At 60.0% G+C, this 22830-nt stretch overlaps 1 protein-coding gene across 1 annotated transcript; it reads left to right on the top strand.

The window, feature by feature from the left end:
• Nucleotides 1-710: 710 nt before the first annotated feature.
• LOC135292022 (signal transducer and activator of transcription 2-like) lies at nt 711-21470 on the top strand. Its single transcript, XM_064406269.1, has 25 exons — nt 711-741; nt 1656-1707; nt 1817-1871; nt 1984-2115; nt 2190-2340; nt 2421-2519; nt 2602-2694; nt 2773-2851; nt 2932-3017; nt 3108-3256; nt 3332-3490; nt 7734-7886; nt 9518-9538; nt 11354-11447; nt 12033-12089; nt 12805-12888; nt 13637-13735; nt 15218-15353; nt 15445-15494; nt 17638-17726; nt 17798-17934; nt 18946-19134; nt 19239-19296; nt 20946-21151; nt 21457-21470. Exons 4-25 carry the CDS (start codon nt 1985-1987, stop codon nt 21468-21470), a joined length of 2334 nt encoding a protein of 777 aa, XP_064262339.1. The 5' UTR covers nt 711-741; nt 1656-1707; nt 1817-1871; nt 1984.
• The last annotated feature ends 1360 nt before the right edge of the window (nt 21471-22830 follow it).

Genomic DNA, 22830 nt, shown 5'->3' with positions numbered 1-22830 from the left:
CCATGGCCTGTCCCTGTCCTCAGGCTGTCCCTGTCCCCATGGCTCTGTCCCTGTCCCCACCCCCCTGGCTCTGTCCCTGTCCCCAGGCTGTCCCTGTCCCCATGGCTCTGTCCCTGTCCCCATGGCTAGTCCCTGTCCTCAGGCTGTCCCTGTCCCCATAGCCTGTCCCTGTCCCCATGGCTCTGTCCCCATCCCCATGGCCTGTCCCTGTCCCCACAGCCTGTCCCTGTCCCCAGGCTGTCCCCATCCCCCTGTCCCTGTCCCCAGGCTGTCCCCATCCCCCTGTCCCTGTCCCCAGGCTGTCCCCATCCCCCTGGCTCTGTCCCCACGGCCTGTCCCTGTCTCCCTGGCTCTGTCCCCATCCCCACGGCCTGTCCCTGTCCCCAGGCTGTCCCCATCCCCCTGGCTCTGTCCCCATCCCCATGGCCTGTCCCTGTCCCCATCCCCATGGCCTGTCCCTGTCCCCAGGCTGTCCCGGTCCCCTCTGTCCCCGTCCCCGTCCCCCCGCCCATCCCGGGTCCCTCCCCCGTTCTCCGCTGACCCCGCCCCATGACCACGCCCCCATAATAACCCCGCCCGCTAAGCCACGCCCCTCGCGTGACGTAAAATTGGGGAAACGAACAAACATGCTCAAAGCCTCCCGCTACGGGGGCGTGGCCTCGGCGCCGCTCTCCGCCAATCAGCGAGCAGAGCGGGGAGGGGGCGTGGCCAGCCCGCCTTCCTGCTCCGGTGGCGGCCGAGGTGGGTCGGGGGTCCCGGGGGGGACCGGGGGCGGAACGTGGGCGGTCCTGGAGCCCGGGGAGCCCCGGGGAGCCCCGGGGGAGGCGGGCACAGGCAGGGCACCCCGGCTGGGGCACACAGAGCGTCCCTTGGAGGGCTGTCCCGCTGGGCCGGGGGCGTTCGGGGGCACCCACCCCTGCGGGAAGGGCACCGGGGGGTACCCGGGGGGTTCAATGGGGGTCCGGTCTAGGGGGGCTTCTCAGGAGGGGCCTGGGGTGCTGCACAAGGGGTGCTGGGGGTCCTCTTGTGGGCGTTCTGTGCGTGTGCCCCCCGCCCCCGGTGGGGAGCCCCCCTCGGCTCAGCCCCTGCTCCCACCGCAGGACGCGGCTGCCGGTCCGCGACCACCCCCGCGGGAGCCAGGGGACCCCCGGGAGCTGCCGGGGCTGAGGCAGAGCGCAGGGAACCCCGGGACCACCCAGGACCAGAGCAGAGGGGACCCCCGGTACCACCCAGGACCAGAGCAGAGGGGACCCCCGGGACCAAGCAGAAGTGAGGGGACCCCCGGGACCACCCAGGACCGAGCAGGAGCAGAGAGACCCCCGGGACTACCCAGCATCAGAGCACAGGGACCCCCGGGATCACCCAGGACTGGAGCAGAGGGGACCCCCGGGACCACCCAGAACCAGAGCAGAGGGACCCCCGGAACCACCCAGGACCCCCTGAAGCAGCCAGGACTCAGCAAGAGCAGAGGGACCCCCGGGACCACCCAGAGCTGAACAGGAGCAGAGGGACCCCCGGGACCGAGCAGGAGCGAGGGGACCCCCGGGAGCAGCGGGACCCCCGTGCACAGAGGGACCCCCGCGAGCAGAGGGGACCCCCGGGCACAGAGGGACCCCCGGAACAGAGAGACCCCGGGACCACCCAGGACTAAACAGGAGCGAGGGGACCCCCGGGAACAGCGGGACCCCCGGAGCAGCGGGACCCCCGGGCACAGAGGGACCCCCGTGCACAGCGGGACCCCCGTGCACAGAGGGACCCCCGGGAGCAGCGGGACCCCCCGTGCACAGAGGGACCCCCGGGAGCAGCGGGACCCCCGTGCACAGAGGGACCCCCGGGAGCAGCGGGACCCGGGCTGCCGGTGCTGCGGGCAGGTACGTGGCGTGCCAATGCGCCCAGCTGGCACACGCGGCTGTTTCTCACCCTGCGCTCCCTCGGTGGCCCCGGGGGGGTCCCGGGTGCGCCCCTGACCCGCTGTCCCCCCAGCATGGCGCAGTGGCAGGAGGTGCAGAGCTTGGCCAACACTTACCTGGAGCAGGTGCACCAGCTGTACGCGGGCTCGGCGCTGCCCATGGCCGTGCGCCAGTCCTTGGCCGCCTGGATCGAGACCCAGAACTGGTACCGGGGGGGGGATCCGGGGCTGGGGAGGGGGTCCCCGGGGTGGGCGCGGTGCTGAGCCCGCGCTGCCGCAGGCGCCAGGCGGCGGAGCCGCTCTGCTCGCAGGCGCGGATGCTCTTCCACTCCTTACTGGTGGTACTGGGAGAGCGCCTGGGCAGCCTGGGCTCGGACCGCGAGGATTTCATGCTGAAGCACAACCTGCGCAAGGCTCACCGCGACCTCCAGGTGCGCTTCGGGGCCGGGGGGAGCGCGGTGGGGAGGGGTCTCAGGGGCTCTCTCACCTCCCCGAGCCCCCCCCCCCGCAGGCGGAGTTCGAGGAGGAGCCGGAGAGGTTCGCCAACCTGGTGGACAACCTGCTGCAGGAGGAGCGGCGGATCCTGCGCCTTGGGCAGGCCGGGGGGCAGGTAGGGCAGGGCTGGGGGTGCCCCCCAACGCCCCCCGGGGGTCCCGCGGCCGCTGCCCCCCACCCCATCTCTCCCTCCTTAGGGGGGCTCGGCCCCCGCGCCCAGCCCGGCCCCGGAGAGCGGCCGGGAGCAGCAGATCCAGCGGCGCTTGGCCGAGTTCCACACGGCCCTGCAGGTAACCCCGCGACCCCCCAGACCCCCTCGGAGCCCCCCGGGGGCTGCCCGGCCCCTCCTGAGCCCGCTGTGCCCGCAGGAAGCCGAACGAGCCTTCAGGCACCTGGAGGACTTGCAGGACGCCTTTGACTTCTGCTACAAGGTGCACTACCAGCCAGGTGAGCCCCGCGCCGGGGAGATGGGGGGGTGGGCACCGCCCCGAGCCCCCCAAAACCCTGAGCCCGCTCCCTGCCCGCAGGTGAGGAGAGGAATGGAGACCCCGAGTACATCCAGGAGCTCCAATCCCTCCAGGCCAAACTGCAGAACCTGGACCGGCAGCGCCGGGTGAGATGGGGGGGCTCGGGGTGGCCGGGCTGAGTTTTGTGGGGGTCTTACCCCTCTGAGCACCCCCTTAAGAGCCACATCTCCCCCCAGGAGGTGCTGGCTCAGATGCAGCAGCTTTTGGGGCGCAGCGAGACCCTGCAGGAGCTGCTGCAGCAGGAGCTGGGGGGCTGGCGGGTGCGGCAGCAGCACCTGTGCCTGGGGGGCACCGCCGACACCAACCTGCGCCCGCTGGAGACCTGGTACGGCTTGGGGAGGGGGCTCGGGGGGCTCGGGGGGCTGCGGCCGGGCCCCTCTGAGCTCCCTGAGCCTCGCAGGTTCACGGAGCTGGGCCAGGGGTTGTTCCAGCTGCGGCAGCTGCTGCGGGCGCTGGGGGAGCTGCGACAAAAGGTGACGTACGCCAGGGACCCGCTGGTGGCAGAGACGCCCCTGCTGGAGCAGCGGCTGCAGGAGCAGCTCACGCACCTGCTGAGGAGGTTGGGGCCGCGCCGGGAGGGATGGAGGGAGCAGGGAAGGGAGAGGGTCCTCCCCCGAGGGTGGTGGGGCGCTGGGAGGGGGAATGGGGATGGTGCCGAGGGTGGCAAGCAGTGTTTGAGCAACGCTGCCAGGCATGGGGTGGGGTTTTGGGGTGTCTGTGCAGGGTCTGGAGTGGGATTGATGATGCTGGTGGGTTCCTTGCAGCTCTGGGTGTTCTGTAATTCAGGAGGTTTTGCCCCAATTTTAACTTGGAGAGCTCTCCAGGGAATGGTGACAGTCCCAAGGGTGACAGAGCTCTGGAAGTGTTTGAGCAACGCTGCCAGGCATGGGGTGGGGTTTTGGGGTGTCTGTGCAGGGTCTGGAGTGGGATTGATGATCCTGGTGGGTCCCTTGCAGCTCTGGGTGTTCTGTAGTTCAGGAGGTTTTGCCCCAGTTTTAACTTGGGGCAGCTCTTCAGGGAATGGTTGGTGATGGTGCCAAGGGTGGCAGAGCTCCCAGAGTGTTTGGGCAACACTGCCAGGCATGGGGTGGGATTTTGGGGTGTCTGTGCAGGGTCTGGAGTGGGATCAATGATCCTTGTGGGTTCCTTGAAGCTCTGGGTGTTCTGTAATTGAGGAGCTCAGGGAGGGTTTTGCCCCAATTTTAACTTGGGGCCGCTCTTCAGGGAATGGTGACGGTCCCAAGGGTGGGAGAGCTCTGGAAGTGTTTGGGTAACACTGCCAGGCACGGGGTGGGATTTTGGGGTGTCTGTGCAGGGTCTGGAGTGGGATTAATGATCCTCATAGGTTTCTTGCAGCTTTGGGTGTTCTGCAATTCAGGAGCTCAGGGAAGGTTTGGGCAATGCTCTCAGATTTGGGGGAAAGTTTGGCACCTGGAGGATTTGCACTTGTGGCAGCTCTCCAGGGAATGGTGACAGTCCCAAGGGTGACAGAGCTCTGGAAGTGTTTGAGCAACGCTGCCAGGCATGGGGTGGGATTTTGGGGTGTCTGTGCAGGGTCTGGAGTGGGATCAATGATCCTTGTGGGTTCCTTGAAGCTCTGGGTGTTCTGTAATTGAGGAGCTCAGGGAGGGTTTTGCCCCAATTTTAACTTGGGGCAGCTCTCCAGGGAATGGTCATGGTTCTGAGGGTGGCAGAGCTCTGGAAGTGTTTGGGTAACACTGCCAGGCATGGGGTGGGATTTTAGGGTGTCCATGCAGGGTGTGGAGTGGGATCAGTGATCCTCATGGGTTCCTTGTAGCTCTGGGTGTTCTGTAATTCAGGAGGTCAGGGAGGGTTTGGGCAATGCTCTCAGATTTGGGGGAAAGTTTGGCACCTGGAGGATTTGCACTTGTGGCAGCTCTCCAGGGAATGGTGACAGTCCCAAGGGTGACAGAGCTCCCAGAGTGTTTGGAAAACACTGCCAGGCATAGGGTGGGATTTTGGGGTGTCCATGCAGGGTCTGGAGTGGGATCAGCGATCCTGGTGGGTCCCTTGCAGCTCTGGGTGTTCTGTAATTCAGGAGGTTTTGCCCCAATTTTAACTTGGAGAGCTCTCCAGGGAATGGTGACGGTCCCAAGGGTGACAGAGCTCCCGGAGTGTTTGGGCAATGCTGCCCCACACAGGGTGGGATTTTGGGGTGTCCATGCAGGGTGTGGAGTGGGATTAATGATCCTGGTGGGTCCCTTGCAGCTCAGGGTGTTCTGTAACTCAGGAGCTCAGGGAGGGTCCAGGCTCTCAGGGATTTGGTGAAACATTCTGTGGTGTCCTGTGCTGGGCCAGCAGCTGGACTTTGATCCTGGTGGGTCCCTTCCAGCTCTGGATGGTTCAGGAGGTCAGGCAGAGGTTGGACAGCGCTCTCGGGTGTTGGCATTTAGGATTTTTGGAGCTGTCCTGGGACTCAGAGATTGTTGTGGGCCCCTTCCCACCTCAAGGAGCATTTGAGAAGGCTCTCAGGGACAGGGTGGGATTTTGGGGTGTCTTGAGTGTGGAGCTGGGCTTTGATCCCTGTAGGGCCCTTCCAGCTCAGGATATTCCATAATTCCAGGGCTCAGGGACTGTTTGGACACCTCTGTCAGGCCCTCAGTGCTTCAGGTGTTGGGATTTGGGGACTGGGAGGACTTTTGGGGTTGTCCTGTGCTAAACCAGGAGTTTGACTCCTGATGGGTCCTTTTCATCTCTGGGTGTCTGGACACCACTCCAACATTGGGATTTAGGACTGGGCAGATTTTGGAGTGGTCCCATGCCAGAAGTTTGACTCCTGATGGGTCCCTTCCATCTCTGGATGTTCAGACACCACTCCAACATTGGGATTTGGGACAGGGCAGGTTTTGGGATGGTCCCATTCCAGAAATTGGATTTCTGATGGGTCCCTTCCATCTCTGAATGTCTGGACACGACTCAAACATTGGGATTTAGGACTGGGCAGGTTCTGAGGTGGTCCCATTCCAGAAGTTTGACTCCTGATGTGTCCTTCCCATCTCTGGGTGTTTGAACATTGGGATTTAGGACAGGGCAGGTTTTGGGGTGGTCCCATTCCAGAAGTTGGATTTCTGATGGGTCCCTTCCATCTCTGGGTGTTTGGACACCTCTCAAATGTTGGGATTTAGGAGAGGGAAGGTTTTGGGGTTGTCCTGTGCCAAGAGTTGGACTTCTGATGGGTCCTTTTCATCTCTGGGTGTTTGGACACCACTCCAACATTGGGATTTAGGACTGGGGATACTTTTGGGGTTGTCCCGTGCCAAACCAGGAGCTGGAGATGATTCTGAAGGGTCCCTTCCATCTCTGGGTGTTTGGACATGACTCAAACATTGGGATTTAGGACAGGGCAGATTTTGGGGTGGTCCTGTGCCAGAAGTTGGACTTCTGATGGGTCCTTCTCATCTCTGGGTGTTTGGACATCACTCAAATGTTGGGATTTGGGACTGGGGATACTTCAGGGGTTGTCCCATGCTAAACCAGAAGTTTGACTCCTGATGGGTCTCTTCCATCTCTGGGTGTTTGAACACCACTCCAACATTGGAATTTATGACAGAGCAGGTTTTGGGGCTGTCCTGTGGCAGAAGCTGGACTTTTGAAGGGTTCCTTCCATCTCTGGGTGTTTGGACACCACTCCAACATTGGAATTTGGGACAGGGCAGATTTTGGGGAGGTCCCATGCCAAACCAGGAGCTGGAGATGATTCTGATGGGTCCCTTCCATCTCTGGGTGTTTGAACACCACTCCAACATTGGGGTTTAGGACTGGGGGTACTTTTGGGGTTGTCCCGTGCCAAACCAGGAGTTTGACTCCTGATGGGTCCCTTCCATCTGTGGATGTTTGGACGTCACTCAAACACTGGGATTTGGGACAGGGCACATTTTGGGGTTGTCCCGTGCCAGAAGTTGAACTTCTGATGGGTCCTTTTCATCTCTGGGTGTTTGGACACCACTCCAACATTGGGATTTAGGACTGGGAGGAATTTTGGGGCTGTCCCGTGCCCAGCCAGGAGTTGGACTTGGTGATGCTGATGGGTCCCTTCCATCTCTGGGTGTTCAGACACCACTCAAACATTGGGATTTAGGACTGGGCAGATTTTGGAGTGGTCCCATGCCAGAAGTTTGACTCCTGATGGGTCCCTTCCATCTCTGGATGTTTGGACATGACTCAAACATTGGGACTTGGGACAGGGCAGGTTTTGGGGTTGTCCTGTGCCAGGCCAGGAGCTGGCGATGATCCTGATGGGTCCTTCCCATCTCTGGATGTTTGGACATGACTCAAACATTGGGATTTAGGACAGGGCAGGTTTTGGGGTTGTCCTGTGCCAGAAGTTGGACTTCTGATGGGTCCCTTCCATCTCTGGGTGTCTGGACACCACTCCAACATTGGGATTTAGGACTGGGGATACTTTTGGGGTTGTCCCATGCCAAACCAGGAGCTGGAGATGATTCTGGTGGGTCCCTTCCATCTCTGCGTGTTTGAACACCACTCAAACATTGGGATTTAGGACTGGGCAGGTTCTGAGGTGGTCCCATTCCACAAGTTTGACTCCTGATGTGTCCTTCCCATCTCTGGGTGTTTGGACATTGGGATTTAGGACAGGGCAGGTTTTGGGGTGGTCCCATTCCAGAAGTTTGACTCCTGATGGGTCCCTTCCATCTCTGGGTGTCTGGACACGACTCAAACATTGGGATTTAGGACTGGGGGTACTTTTGGGGCTGTCCCGTGCCAAACCAGGAGTGAAACCTGCACGGCTCCCCTCCACCCGGGCTGTCCCGTTTTCCCAGCGCCTTCGTGGTGGAGCAGCAGCCCAGCACGCCCAACGCCGGCAAGCGGCCGCTGGTGCTGCGCACGGCCGGCAAGTTCTCGACGCGCGCGCGGCTGCTGGTGCGGCTGCACGACCGCAACCGCGGCATGGAGGCCAGGATCCACATCGACAGGTGCGACACGGCGCCGCGGAAGGGCCACAGTCAATCAGATTAGATTAGATTGAGTTAAATTAAATTGTTTGTTAAATTAAATTAAATTAAATTAAATTAAATTAAATTAAATTAAATTAGACTAAATTAAATTAAATTAAATTAAATTATTTTGTTTGTTAAATTAAATTAAATTAAATTAAATTATTTTGTTTGTTAAATTAAATTAAATTAAATTAAACTAAATTAAATTAAATTAAATTAAATTATTTTGTTTGTTAAATTAAATTAAATTAAATTAAATTATTTTGTTTGTTAAATTAAATTAAATTAAATTAAAATAACTCAAATTAAATTAAATTAAATTATTTTGTTTGTTAAATTAAATTAAATTAAATTAAATTAGACTAAATTAAATTAAATTAAATTATTTTGTTTGTTAAACTAAATTAAATTAAATTAAAATAGATCAAATTAAATTAAATTAAATAATTATGTTTGTTAAATTAAATTATTTTGTTTGTTAAGTAATTAAATTAAATTAAATTAGATTAAATTAAATTAAATTAGACTAAATTAAATTAAATTAAATTATTTTGTTTGTTAAACTAAATTATTTAATTTGTTAAATTAGATTAAATTATTTAATTTGTTAAATTCATTAATTTAATTCAATTAAATAACAATTATATTATTTAGTATATTAATATTTAAAATTATTCAATTAAATTATTTAATTTATTAAATTAAATAATTATTACTAATTATATTGTTGTATTTATTAAATTAAATAATAATTATAACTATTTCTATTATTGAATTTATTGAATTTATGCTTTATTAATTTATAGCATATATTAATTTTTTATTCAATGAAATTATTGCATTTATAAAATTAAACAATGATTATAAATAACTATTTAATTTATTCATTTTTTATTTATTAAAGTAAATTATTTGAGACCTTAATCCCATCCCTTTAATTAATACAAAAACAGCTCCAGGGGGCACTTAAATTATTTAATTTATGATATCAATAAGTATAAGTATTATATTATTTGGTTTATGAATTGAAATAATAATTAGAACTAATTCAATTATTGAATTTATTTAATTTATGCTTTATTAATTTATAGTATATATTAAATTTTTAATTTATTCAATCAAATTATTGCATTTATAAAATTAAATAATAATTATAAATAATTATTTAATTTATTCATTTTTAAATTCATTAAAGTAAATTATTTGAGACCTTAATCCCATCCCTTTAATTAATACAAAACCAGCTCCAGGGGGCACTTAAATTATTTAATTTATGATATCAATAAGTATAAATATTATATTATTTGGTTTATGAAATGAAATAATAATTAGAACTAATTCAATTATTGAATTTATTGAATTTATGCTTTATTAATTTATAGTATATATTAAATTTTTAATTTCTTCAATCAAATTATTGCATTTATAAAATTAAATAATAATTATATTTAATTTATTCCATTTTTTATTTATGAAAGTAAATTATCGAAGACCTTGATGCCATCCCTTTGATGAACACAAAAGCAGCTCCAGCCCCCCCGAGCCCCCCCTGCCCGCCCGGGGGTCCCGCTGGCCCTGACCCCCCCTCCCCCCTTTGTCTCTTGCAGGGACCCTCCCAACATCAAAGGGTGAGAGCTGGGGCAGCGCGGGAGGGGCTGCGACCCCCCCCCCCGGGGGTCCTGAGCCCCCCCCCCACCATCTCTGGGGGGTCCTGAGCCCCCCTGACATCCCTGGGGGGTCCTGAGCCCCCCCCCCCCACCATCTTTGGGGGGTCCTGAGCCCCCCTCACATCCCTGGGGGGGGGGTCCTGAACCCCCCTGACATCCCTGGGGGGGGTCCTGAACCCCCCCCCCCCACCATCTTTGGGGGGTCCTGAGCCCCCCTCACATCCCTGGGGGGGGTCCTGAGCCCCCCTGCTATTCCTGGGGGGTCCTGAACCCCCCCCCCACCATCTCTGGGGGGTCCTGAGCCCCCCTGACATCCCTGGGGGGATGGGTTCTGAACCCCCCTGACATCCCTGGGGGGGGTCCTGAATCCCCCCCACCATATTTGGGGGGTCCTGAGCCCCCCTGACATCCCTGGGGGGGTGGGTTCTGAAGCCCCCTGCCATTCCTGGGGGGTCCTGAGCCCCCCCCCCCACCATCTCTGGGGGGTCCTGAGCCCCCCTGACATCCCTGGGGGGTGGGTTCTGAAGCCCCCTGCCGTCCTTTGGGGGGGTTCTGAACCCCCCCCCCGTCATCCCTTGGGGGGTCATAAACGCCCCCTGACATCCCTGGGGGGGTCCTGAATCCCCCCCACCATATTTGGGGGGTCCTGATCCCCCCCTGACATCCCTGGGGGGGTGGTCCTGAACCTCCCCTGCCATCCCTTGGGGATTCTGAATCCCCCCCCACCATCTTTGGGGGGTCCTGAAAACCTTCCCTGCCATCCCTGGGGGGGGTCCTGAACCCCCCTCTCCATCCCTGGGGGGGTCCTGACCCCCCCTCTCCATCCCTGGGTGGGGGTCCCAACCAGGGCTGCATCCCCCAGGGGTCTCAATCCCACCCCCAGCCCCTCTGGGGGTCCTGATTCCCCACCCCCAGCCCCTGAGGGAGGGTCCTGAATCCCCCCCACCATCTCTGGGGGGTCCTGAACCTCCCCTGATATCCCTGGGGGGGTCCTGAACCTCCCCTGACATCCCTGGGGGGTCCTGAACCCCCCTGACATCCATGGGGGGGGTGGTTCTGAAGCCCCCTGCCATCCCTGGGGGGGTCCTGACCCCCCCTCTCCATCGCTGGGTGGGGGTCCCAACCAGGGCTGCATCCCCCAGGGGTCTCAATCCCACCCCCCAGCCCCTCTGGGGGTCCTGAACCCCCTCTGACATCCCTGGGGGGCTTCTGAATCCCCCCCCACCATCTTTGGGGAGGGTCCCAAACACCCCCTGCCATCCCTTGGGGGGGTCCTGACCCCCCCTTTGCCATCCCTGGGGGGGTCCTGACCCCCCCTCTCCATCCCTGGGTGGGGGTCCCAACCAGGGCTGCATCCCCCAGGGGTCTCAATCCCACCCCCAGCCCCTCTGGGGGTCCTGATTCCCCACCCCCAGCCCCTGAGGGAGGGTCCCAAACACCCCCTGCCATCTCTGGGGGGGTCCTGAATCCCCCCACCATCTTTGGGGGGTCCTGAAAACCTTCCCTGCCATTCCTGGGGGGTGGTTCTGAAGCCCCCTGCCATCCCTGTGGGGGGTCCTGACCCCCCCTCTCCATCGCTGGGTGGGGGTCCCAACCAGGGCTGCATCCCCCAGGGGTCTCCATCCCACCCCCCAGCCCCTCTGGGGGGGTCCCAACCCCCCCCCCCCACAGCTGGGCAATGTCCCCTCCTGGGAGAGGGGGGGGGTCCTGCCCCTCCCGGGGGTCCTGCCCCCCCCGGGGGTCCCGCCCCCCCCCAGCCCCGCCTGTGCCCCGCAGGTTCCGCCGCTTCAACATCCTGACCTCGAGCAGCAAAACGCTGCTGGCCGGGGACAGCCCCCAGGAGGGGCTGCTCTGCGACTTCCAGTACCTCGTAGGGACCCCCGACCCCGAACCCGCACCCCCAGAACCCAAATACCCCCCCCCAGACCCCACATCCCGCCCTCAGACCCGCCAATCCCCCCCCAGACCCCAAATCCCCTCTCCAGAACTCAAATCCCCCCCAGACCCCCAAATTGACCCCCAAATCCCCCCCAGATCCCAAATTTGCCCCCAGACCCCAAATCCCCCTCCCCAGACCCCAAATCCCCCTCCAGACCCCAAATTGACCCCCAAATCCCCCCCCAGACCCCCAAATCCCCTCCCGACCCCCAAACTGACCCCCAGATCCCCCCCAGACTCCCAAATCCCCCCCAGACCCCAAATCCCCCCCAGACCCCCAAATTGACCCCAAATCCCTCCTAGACCCCAAATCCAACCCCCCAGACCCCAAATCTCCCCCCCAGACCCCCCAAATCCCCCCCCAGACCCCCAAATCTCCCCCCCAGACCCCCCAAATCCCTCCCCCGACCCCCAAATCCCCCCCAGACCCCAAATCCCCCCCCAGACCCCAACCCCCCCCTCGGGGCGGGGGTCTCGGTGGGGACCCCAGCCCAGGCTGGCTCTGCCCTCCCCGCAGACGCTGAAGGAGCAGAAGGAGAGCAGGGCTGGCAAGGGCAAAGGTGCCAGCGGCGAGGTGGGCACGGGAGCGACTGGGAGCGACTGGGGGGGACTGGGGGGGACTGGGAGGGACTGGGATGGACTGGGAGGGACTGGGAGGGACTGGGAGGGACTGGGAATGGGACTGGGATGGACTGGGAGGGACTGGGAGGGACTGGGAGGGACTGGGAGGGACTGGGAATGGGACTGGGATGGACTGGGAGGGACTGGGAGGGACTGGGAGGGACTGGGATGGACTGGGGGGGACTGGGAATGGGACTGGGGGGGACTGGGAGGGACTGGGATGGGACTGGGATGGGACTGGGATTGAACTGGGAGGGACTGGGATGGACTGGGAGGGACTGGGAATGGGACTGGAGGGGACTAGGATGGACTGGGAGGGACTGGGATGGGACTGGGATTGAACTGGGAGGGACTGGGAGGGACTGGGAATGGGACTGGGAAGGACTGGGGGGACTGGGAGTGGGACTGGGAGGGACTGGGATGGACTGGGAGGGACTGGGAGGGACTGAGAGGGACTGGGAATGGGACTGGGATGGACTGGGAGGGACTGGGAGGGACTGGGAGGGACTGGGATGGACTGGGGGGGACTGGGAATGGGACTGGGGGGGACTGGGAGGGACTGGGATGGGACTGGGAGGGACTGGGATGGACTGGGAGGGACTGGGAGGACTGGGATGGACTGGGATGGACTGGGAGGGACTGGGCCGGGTGGTGCCACCTCCCCGCAGGGTCCCCTGGTGGTGACGGAGGAGCTGCACCTCATCACCTTCACGCTGGCTTACGCCTACTGCGGGCTGGAGCTGGAGCTCGAGGTGAGAACGCCGGGCTCGGCTGCCACTCCTCTCTGCCCCAGCTCGGGGAAAGGCGGTTCTGGGCAGGCCGAGCTTTGCAGAAGGAGTCTGGGCTCTTCTTTTGGTCTTCAGTTGAGTTTATTGTTCCTTATCTACAAAGTTTTTCTGTCTGTCCAGCGGGGGTCTGATCAGCAAGGCAGCCAAGGGCACTCTCTCCCGCCCACGGGGTCTCTTTTATAGTAAAAACTACGTGTAAGATATTTTTACCTTCAATTTCCAATACTTTTCGCCCTTGTTAACAAGTGCACTTTCTCTATGGACCAATCCACACATGCCAACATCATCCTGGACATGGATGCCAAGGAGAAGAAAGAAGAAGGACGGGGCACGCCCAAATCCCTCCATTTTAGAACCCCTGACCCCCATGTACAGAATTTCAAACCCCCCTGTACAACATACAAAACCCCCCTGTACAGTGCTCTAAAATTTTCCCCTTCACCCTGTGATTCCTACTTAAATTTTTGTGGCCTGTAGTTCTTTATATAAGGTTGGCAATTAGCTCCATTAATTAAGATCAAGGTTGGCAATTTGCTCTATGAATTAAGATCGAATTTTCAGGTGTCTTTGGCTTCCTGCCAGGGCTTTTAGACATCCAGGGCATCCAGAGAGATGCTCTGGGTTCTGACATGGGGGCTGGGGGTGCTGGGGGGGTTTAGGGGGGCCAGGGGGCGTTGGGGACAGCCAGCCTGAGCCCCTGTCCCCTCCCCAGGCCACCACGCTGCCCTTTGTCATCATCTCCAACAACAACCAGTTCTCCAGCGCCTGGGCCTCCATCCTGTGGTTCAACATGCTCAGCTCGGACCCCAAGGCGAGCGGGACCCCCTGGGCAGTGCCAGCCCTGCCTCGTGTACCCCCTGCTGCTGCCTGTCCCCTCCCTTGCCCAGCCTCTGTCCTGGTTGTCCCCTGTGCCCTGTCCCCGGGTCTAGGCCTGGTCACTGCCCCATCCCCGGTGCAGATCTCTGTCCCCTGCTCCCAGTGCCCTGCTCTGCCTCATGTCCTTGTCCTTGTCCTTGTCCTTGTCCTTGTCCGTGTCCTTGTCCGTGTCCTTGTCCTTGTCCTTGTCCTTGTCCTTGTCCATGTCCTTGTCCGTGTCCTTGTCCTTGTCCTTGTCCTTGTCCGTGTCCTTGTCCTTGTCCTTGTCCTTGTCCCCTGCCCTGCTTTGATGCTGTCCTTGGTCCCTGTCCCCTGCTGCTGCATTTCCCTGTCCCTTGGTCCCTGTCCCCTGCCCTGGTGCCTGTCCCCATCCCTTGAACCCCATCCCTGGCCACTTATCCCATCCCTTAATCCCTGTCCTGTCCCTTAATCCCTGTCCCATCCCCTTGTCCCTGTCCTGTCCCTTAATCCCTGTCCCATCTCCTCATCCTTGTCCTGTCCCCTGGTCCCTGTCCCATCCCCTTGTCCCTGTCCTGTCCCTTAATCCCTGTCCCATCCCCTGGTCCCTGTCCTGTCCCTTAATCCCTGTCCCATCCCCTGGTCCCTGTCCTGTCCCCTGGTCCCTGTCCCCTGCCACTTGTCCCCATCCCCTGGTCCCTGTCCCCCTGTCCCCTGCTCCAGTGCATGTGCCCCCCTCTCCGTGTCCCCCTTCCCTACCCGTGTCCCCCCTCCTGGCCTTTCCCAATGTCCCTGTCCCTCTCCATGTCCCCATGCCCTACTCCAGTGCATGTTCCCATCCCCACCTCATGTCCCCTTCCCCGTGTCCCCATCCCCTCCTGCTGTCCCCAGCCCTGCTCACCCCGTGTCCCCCCGTGTCCCCCGTGTCCCCCATGTCCCCCATATCCCCCATGTCCCCTGCTCACCCCATGTCCCTCGTGTCCCCCCATGTCCCCTGCACACCCCGTGTCCCCCGTGTCCCCTGCTCACCCCCCATGTCCCCCGCTCACCCCGTGTCCCCCCCATGTCCCCCATGTCCTCCGTCTCCCCTGTGTCCCTCGTGTCCCCCATTCACCCCGTGTCCCCCCCCGTGTCCGCCGTGTCCCCCTGTGTCCCCTGCTCACCCTGTGTCCCCCCCGTGTCCCCCGCTCACCCCATGTCCCCCCATCTCCCTCGTGTCCCCCCCGTGTCCCCCCGTGTCCCCCGTTCACCCCGTGTCCCCCCATGTCCCCCATGTCCCCTGTCTCCCCCGTGTCCCCCGTGTCCCCCGCTCACCCCGTGTCCCCCCCATGTCCCCCATGTCCCCTGTCTCCCCCGTGTCCCCCCATGTCCCCTGCTCACCCCGTGTCCCCCCATCTCCCTTGTGTCCCCCTGTGTCCCCCCGTGTCCCCCGCTCACCCCGTGTCCCCCGTGTCCCCAGGCCCAGCAGTTCTTCTCGTCCCCGCCGCCAGCCCCGTGGCCCCGGCTGGCCGAGGTGCTGAGCTGGCAGTTCCAGAGCGTGGCCGAGCGCGGCCTCAGCCGGGACAACCTCCTGATGCTGGCCAAGAAACTGCTGGGTGAGGCTGGGGACACGGGGGACATTGGGGACACGGGGGGACACGGGGGGACATGGCTGCACTGTCCCCCTCACCCTGCTCTCGCCTCAAGGCTCGAAGCCGTCCCTGGACAGCGCCGTGGCCTGGCCCAAGTTCTCAAAGGTCAGTAGGGGCTGTCCCCTCTGTCCCCGTGGCCCTGTCCCCTCTGTCCCCCATGTCCCCCCATGTCCCCATGCCCCCATGTCCCCCCATGTCCCCCCCATGTCCCCCCATGTCCCCATGTCCCCCCATGATTCCCCATGTCCCTCCATGTCCCCATGTCCCATGTCCCCCATGTCCCCATGTCCCCATGTCCCCCATGTCCCCCCATGTCCCCCCATGCCCCCCCATGTCCCCATGTCCCCATGTCCCCGTGTCCCCATGCCCCCCCATGTCCCCCCATGTCCCCATGTCCCCCCATGCCCCCATGTCCCCCATGTCCCCCATGTCCCCCCATGCCCCCATGTCCCCCCATGTCCCCCCCATGTCCCCCCATGTCCCCATGTCCCATGTCCCACATGTCCCCATGTCCCCATGTCCCCATGTCCCCCCATGTCCCCCATGTCCCCCGATGTCCCCCATGTCCCCATGTCCCCCATGTCCATGTCCCCATGTCCCCATGTCCCCCCATGTCCCCCCATGTCCCCCCATGTCCCCCCATGTCCCCCCATGTCCCCCATGTCCCCCATGCCCCCATGTCCCCATGTCCCCATGTCCCCCCATGTCCCCATGTCCCCATGTCCCCCCATGTCCCCATGTCCCCCATGTCCCCCCATGTCCCCCCATGTCCCCATGTCCCCATATCCCCATGTCCCTCCATGTCCCCTCCATGTCCCCATGTCCCCATGTCCCCATGTCCCCATGTCCCCCCATGTCCCCCCATGTCCCCATGTCCCCCCATGCCCCATGTCCCCCATGTCCCCCCCATGTCCCCATGTCCCCCCATGTCCCCATGTCCCCATGTCCCCACCATGTCCCCATGTCCCCATGTCCCCATGTCCCATGTCCCCATGTCCCCATGTCCCATGTCCCCACCATGTCCCCATGTCCCCATGTCCCTCCATGTCCCCCCATGTCCCCAGTCCCCATGTCCCCCATGTCCCCCGATGTCCCCCATGTCCCCATGTCCCCCCCATGTCCCCATGTCCCCATGTCCCCCATGTCCCCATGTCCCTCCATGTCCCCATGTCCCCATGTCCCTCCATGTCCCCCCCATGTCCCCATGTCCCATGTCCCCCCATGTATGTCCCCCGATGTCCCCCATGTCCCCATGTCCCCCCATGTCCCCCATGTCCCCCCATGTCCCCATGTCCCCATGTCCCCATGTCCCCCCATGTCCCCCGATGTCCCCCATGTCCCCATGTCCCCCCATGTCCCCCATGTCCCCCCATGTCCCCATGTCCCCATGTCCCCATGTCCCCCCATGTCCCCCCATGTCCCCATGTCCCCCCATGTCCCCCCATGTCCCATGTCCCCATGTCCCATGTCCCCATGTCCCCATGTCCCCCCATGTCCCATGTCCCCATGTCCCCATGTCCCCATGTCCCCATGTCCCCCATGTCCCCCCATGTCCCCATGTCCCCCATGTCCCCATGTCCCCATGTCCCCCATGTCCCCCATGTCCCCATGTCCCCATGTCCCCCATGTCCCCCCATGTCCCCATGTCCCCCATGTCCCCATGTCCCCATGTCCCCCATGTCCCCCATGTCCCCATGTCCCCATGTCCCCATGTCCCCCATGTCCCCCCCATGTCCCCATGTCCCCATGTCCCCATGTCCCCATGTCCCATGTCCCCATGTCCCCATGTCCCCCATGTCCCCATGTCCCCCATGTCCCCATGTCCCCATGTCCCCCATGTCCCCATGTCCCCATGTCCCCATGTCCCCACCATGTCCCCATGCCCCCATGTCCCCATGTCCCATGTCCCCGTGTCCCCATGTCCCCATGTCCCCATGTTCCCCCATGTCCCCCATGTCCCCCCCATGTCCCCCGATGCCCCCCCATGTCCCCATGTCCCCATGTCCCCATGTCCCCCCATGTCCCCATGTCCCCCATGTCCCCATGTCCCCATGTCCCCCCATGTCCCCATGTCCCCCCCATGTCCCCCCATGTCCCATGTCCCCATGTCCCCCATGTCCCCCATGTCCCCATGTCCCATGTCCCCATGTCCCCCCATGTCCCCATGTCCCATGTCCCCATGTCCCCATGTCCCATGTCCCCATGTCCCCATGTCCCCATGTCCCCATGTCCCCATGTCCTCCCTCAGGACGGCCCCTCCGGTTTCTCCTTCTGGGCCTGGCTGGACGGGATCCTGGGGCTGATCCAGGAGCACCTCAAGCAGCTCTGGAAGAACGGGTAGGAGCAGGGCTGGGGAGGGGTCTGGGGGTCCCGGGGGGGGCCGCAGGAGCTGACGGTGCCTCCCCCAGACTCATCCTGGGCTTCGTGAGCCACAAGCAGGCCGAGAAGCTGCTCAAGTCCAGGAGGACGGGGACGTTCCTGCTGCGCTTCAGCGAGAGCGTCCTGGGGGGTGTCACCTTCACGTGGGTGGAGCACCACGAGACAGGTGAGTGACACCCCCGGGACCCCCCCAGGACCCCCCGGGACCCCCCAGGACCCCCCAGCAGTGCAGCAGTGGAAGCCTCAGGAGATGGGATTCTCCAGGTCCATGGTGAGGTTTATCACGCCTGATAAACCTTTGTGCTGAGCAAATTTTGGGGAGACCCTGGAGGTTCAGTTCCACTGTAAGGCACAGAAAATAAACCTCCATTCCCTGGAGTTTAGCAAGCAAGAGGAGAAATTCAGATTCAGGTTAAAAATGGATGAGGATGGTGAAGCTGAATTCAGATTTAGGTTAAAAATGGATGAGAATAGTGAAGCTGACTTTGAATTTAGGATAAAAATGGACGAGAATGGTGAAGCTGAATTGAGTTTTAGGTTAAAAATGGATGAGAATGCTGAAGCTGAATTCAGATTTAGGTTAAAAATGGATGAGAATGCTGAAGCTGGATTGAGTTTTATGTAAAAAATGGCCAAGAATGGTGAAGCTGAATTCAGATTTAGGTTAAAAATGGATGAGATTGGTGAAGCTGAATTCAGATTCAGATTAAAAATGCATGAGAATAGTGAAGCTGAATTCAGATCTAGGTTAAAAATGGATGAGATTGGTGAAGCTGAATTCAGATTTAGGATAAAAATGGATGAGAATGCTGAAGCTGAATTGAGTTTTAGCTTAAAAATGGACAAGAATGATGAAGCTGAATTCAGATTCAAAATGGATGAGAATAGTGAAGCTGAATTCAGATTCAGGTTAAAAATGGACAAGAATGGTGAAGATGAATTCAGATTTAGGTTAAAAATGGACAAGAATGGTGAAGATGAATTCAGATTTAGGTTAAAAATGGACAAGAATGGTGAAGATGAATTCAGATTTAGGATAAAAATGGACGAGAATGCTAAATCTGAATTGAGTTTTATGTAGAAAATGGACGAGAATGGTGAAGCTGAGCCCCATGCCTGGCACAGCTTTGTGGCACACGGTGTCACCCTCCTGCTGACCCCACTGTCCCCCCTGCAGAGTCCCCCACCTTCCACGCCGTGGAACCCTACACAGCCTCGGAGCTGGTGTCGCTGGCCCTGCCCGACATCATCCGTGACTACCACATGAGCCTGGAGGAGAAGAACCCAGAAAACCCCCTCAAGTTCCTGTACCCCAGCACCCCCCGGGACGAGGCTTTCGGGCCCTTCTACAGCCAGAGGCTGGAGGGTATGGCCTGGCACGGCCTGGCACGGCTTGGCACGGCTTGGCACGGTTTGGAACTGAGCCAGGGCAGCGCCTGCCACCCCCCTGAGGCCTCTGTTTGTCCCCAGGGAGCCTGAGTGAGTCCCAGAAGTACCTGAACCGGCGCCTCATCCGCGTGTCCTCCAGGTGAGGGGCTGTGGGGACACCTCTGTGGGACTCTGGGATCCCCCGACCCCCATCCCTGATCCCAATCCCCATCCCCAACCCTGATCCCAATCCCTGACCCTGATCCCTGTCCCTGACCCGATCCCTGATCCCTGACTGACTCCAATCCCTGACCCCCATCCCTGATCCCAATCCCCATCCCCGACCCTGATCCCAATCCTTGACCCCAATCCCAATCCCTGACCCCAGTCCCTGATCCCCATCCTAATCCCTGACCTCAGTCCCAATCCCTGACCCCAATCCCCATCCCCAACCCTGATCCCTGACTCTGACCCCAATCCCTGACCCCAATCCCTGATCCCAATCCCCACCCCTGACCCCAATCCCAGACCCCAATCCCAGTCCCTGATCCCAATCCCAACCTCTGTCCCAAACCCCTGACCCCTGACTCCAATCCCAGACCCCAATCCCTGACCCCACTCCCTGATCCCCATTCTAATCCCTGACCTCAGTCCCAATCTCTGACTCCAGTCCCAATTCCTGATCCCAATCCCTGACCCTGATCCCTGTCCCTGACCCGATCCCTGATCCCTGATCCCTGATTGACTCCAATCCCTGACCCCCGACTGACTCCAATCCCTGACCCCCATCCCTGATCCCAATCCCCATCCCCAACCCTGATCCCAATCCCTGACCCTGATCCCCATCCCTCACCCGATCCCTGATCCCTGACTCTGACCCCAATCCCTGACCCCACTCCCCATCCCTGACCCCAATCCCCAGCCCTGACCCCAATCCCTGACTCCAGTCCCTGACCCCAATCCCAACCCCTGACCCAAACCCCTGACTCCTGGCTCCAATCCCAGACCCCAACCCCTGACCCCAATCCCAACCCCTAAGCCCCATCCCAATCCCTGACCCCAATCCCAATCCCTGACCCCAATCCCTGCCCTGACCCCAATCCCAGTCCCTGACCCCGATCCCTGACCCCAATCCCAATCCCTGACCTCAATCCCAATCCCTGATCCCAATCCCAACCCCTGACCCCAACCCCTGACCCCAACCCCTGACCCCAATCCCTGACCCCAATCCCAGCCCTGACCCCAACCCCTGATCCCCATCCCTGACCCTGACCCAAATCCCTGACTCTGACCCCAATCCCTGACCCCAATCCCCATCCCTGACCCCAATCCCTGACTCCAGTCCCAGTCCCTGACCCCAATCCCAGCTCTGACCCCAACCCCTGACTCCTGGCTCCAATCCCAGACCCCAACCCCTGACCCCAATCCCAACCCCTGACCCCGATCCCAGTCCCTGACCCCAATCCCTGCCCTGACCCCAATCCCTGCCCTGACCCCGATCCCTGACCTCAATCCCAATCCCTGATCCCAATCCCAATCCCAATCCCAACCCCAACCCCTGACCCCAACCCCTGACCCCAATCCCAGCCCTGACCCCAACCCCTGATCCCCATCCCTGACCCTGACCCAAATCCCTGACCCTGATCCCTGACCCCGATCCCCAACCCCAATCCCAATCCCTGACCCCAATCCCCGACCCCAATCCCAATCCCTGACCTCAATCCCAGTCCCTGACCCCAATCCCCGACCCCAATCCCAACCCCTGACCCCAACCCCTGACCCCAACCCCTGTCCCCTGTCTGTCCCCAGGCCCCCCAGCAAGCAGCAGACAGAGGAGGAGCTGGCGGTGGCCACGGAGAACCTGGAGACGCTGCGGCTGCAGCCCCGGGGGCAGGGGACACCGGGGGGCCTGGGGACACCGGGGGGCCTGGGGACACCGCAGGGCCTGGGCACACCGCAGGGCTTGGGGACACCGGGGGGCCTGGGGACACCGGGGGGCCTGGGGACACCGCAGGGCTTGGGGACACCGGGGGGCCTGGGGACACCGGGGGGCCTGGGGACACCGCAGGGCTTGGGGACACTGCAGGGCCTGGGGACACCGGGGGGCCTGGGGACACCGCAGGGCTTGGGGACACCTCAGAGGGTGGCCACGAGCCCAGGGACACCACAGGGGGTGGCCACAAGCCCAGGGACACTGCAGGTCACCCCTGGGACCTTGGGGACACCACAGGTGATAGCCACAAACCAAGGGACACTACAGGTGGTGGCCATGAGCCCAGGGACACTTCAGGTCACTTCTGGGAGCTTGGGGACACTTCAGGGGGTGGCCACTAGCCCAGGGACACTGCAAGGGGTGGCCACAAGCCCAGGGACACTGCAGGTCACTTCTGGGAGCTTGGGGACACCACAGGTGGTGGCCACGAGCCCAGGGACCCTGCAGGTCACGGGCTTGGGGACACTGCACCCACAAAGCCTGGAGCCACCACAGGTGCCATCAGCGGTCCCCAGCATGCAGGGGACACTGCAGGTGACACCAGGGGCTGTGGGGCCCGTGCAGGTGCTGCCTGGGGGGCTGCAGGTGCTGCAGGTGTGCCCAGAGGACCTGGGGACACCGCAGGGGACAGTGGGGACGCTGCAGCTGGGAGCTGCGGAGCCACCACGGGTCCCCGAGGAGCAGGGGACACTGCCAGCCGAGCTGAGGGACCTGGAGCTGCTGCCGGGGGGACAGGACATGCAGGAGCTGCTGCAGGGGAGCCGGGACGTGCAGGAGCTGCTGCTGCAGTCGCTGGAGGGGCTGGAGGCGGCCCCGGGGACCCCGGGGACCCTGGGGACACTGGGGACACTGGGAGTGGCCGAGCTGATGCCCGACGTGGTGGCGACCTTGGAGGAGAGCTTGCAGCTGAGCCCCGGTGAGTGTCGGGGCTGGGGCGGGGACAGAGGTGGCACCTGGGCACTGAGGTGGCACCTGAGCACTGAGCTGTCCCCCATATCACTGAGCGGTCCCCTGGGCACTGCCCTGTCCCTCTGGTCACTGCCCTGTCCCCTGGGCACTCAGCTGTCCCTGGGTCACTGAGCTGTCCCCGGGCACTGCCCTGTCCCCATGTCACCGAGCTGTCCCCTGGTCACTCAGCTGTCCCCTGGGCAGTGCTCGGTCCCTCTGGGCACAGAGCTGTCCCCCAGGTCACCGAGCTGTCCCCCGGGTCACTGCCCTGTCCCCATGTCACCGAGCTGTCCCCATGTCACCGAGCTGTCCCCCGGGTCACTGCCCTGTCCCCATGTCACCGAGCTGTCCCCATGTCACCGAGCTGCCCCCGGGTCACTGCCCTGTCCCCATGTCACTGCCCTGTCCCCATGTCACCGAGCTGTCCCCACGTCACCGAGCTGTCCCCGTCCCCTCGGCAGGCAGCGCTGCTCTCCTGGACCAGCACGATCCGTTCCTGCCGCAGCCCGAGGACTCGGCCGTGCCCTCGGTGCCCTCGCTCTTCACCGACTTCCCCCCGCTGCACATCGACGCCAGCGACTTCCAGTGACCCCTGCCCGGGACCCCTCCCCAGCGACTTCCAGTGACCCCTGCCCGGTCCCTCCGTCCCTGGGACCCCTCCCCAGCCCCTCCCGGGGACCCCTCCCCGGTCCCTTCCCTTCTCTCCCCGATCGCTTCTGGGGACCCTTCCCCGGTCCCTTTCATTCCAGGGAC

This window comes from Passer domesticus, unplaced genomic scaffold (genome assembly GCF_036417665.1).
Source record: "Passer domesticus isolate bPasDom1 unplaced genomic scaffold, bPasDom1.hap1 HAP1_SCAFFOLD_178, whole genome shotgun sequence".
Classification (NCBI taxonomy): Eukaryota; Metazoa; Chordata; class Aves; order Passeriformes; family Passeridae; genus Passer; species Passer domesticus.
The sequence above is the reverse complement of the archived record's forward strand: the minus strand, read 5'-3'. Positions and strand labels throughout refer to the sequence as shown.

Bases quoted from the DNA above. Each gene is read 5' to 3' on its own strand.
- LOC135292022 (XM_064406269.1), top strand. From the start codon at position 1,985: ATGGCGCAGTGGCAGGAGGTGCAGAGCTTGGCCAACACTTACCTGGAG. The intron at 7,887-9,517 runs GTGCGACACGGC...TGTCTCTTGCAG, and splicing joins GCCAGGATCCACATCGACAG to GGACCCTCCCAACATCAAAG. The intron at 11,448-12,032 runs GTAGGGACCCCC...CCCTCCCCGCAG, and splicing joins TCTGCGACTTCCAGTACCTC to ACGCTGAAGGAGCAGAAGGA.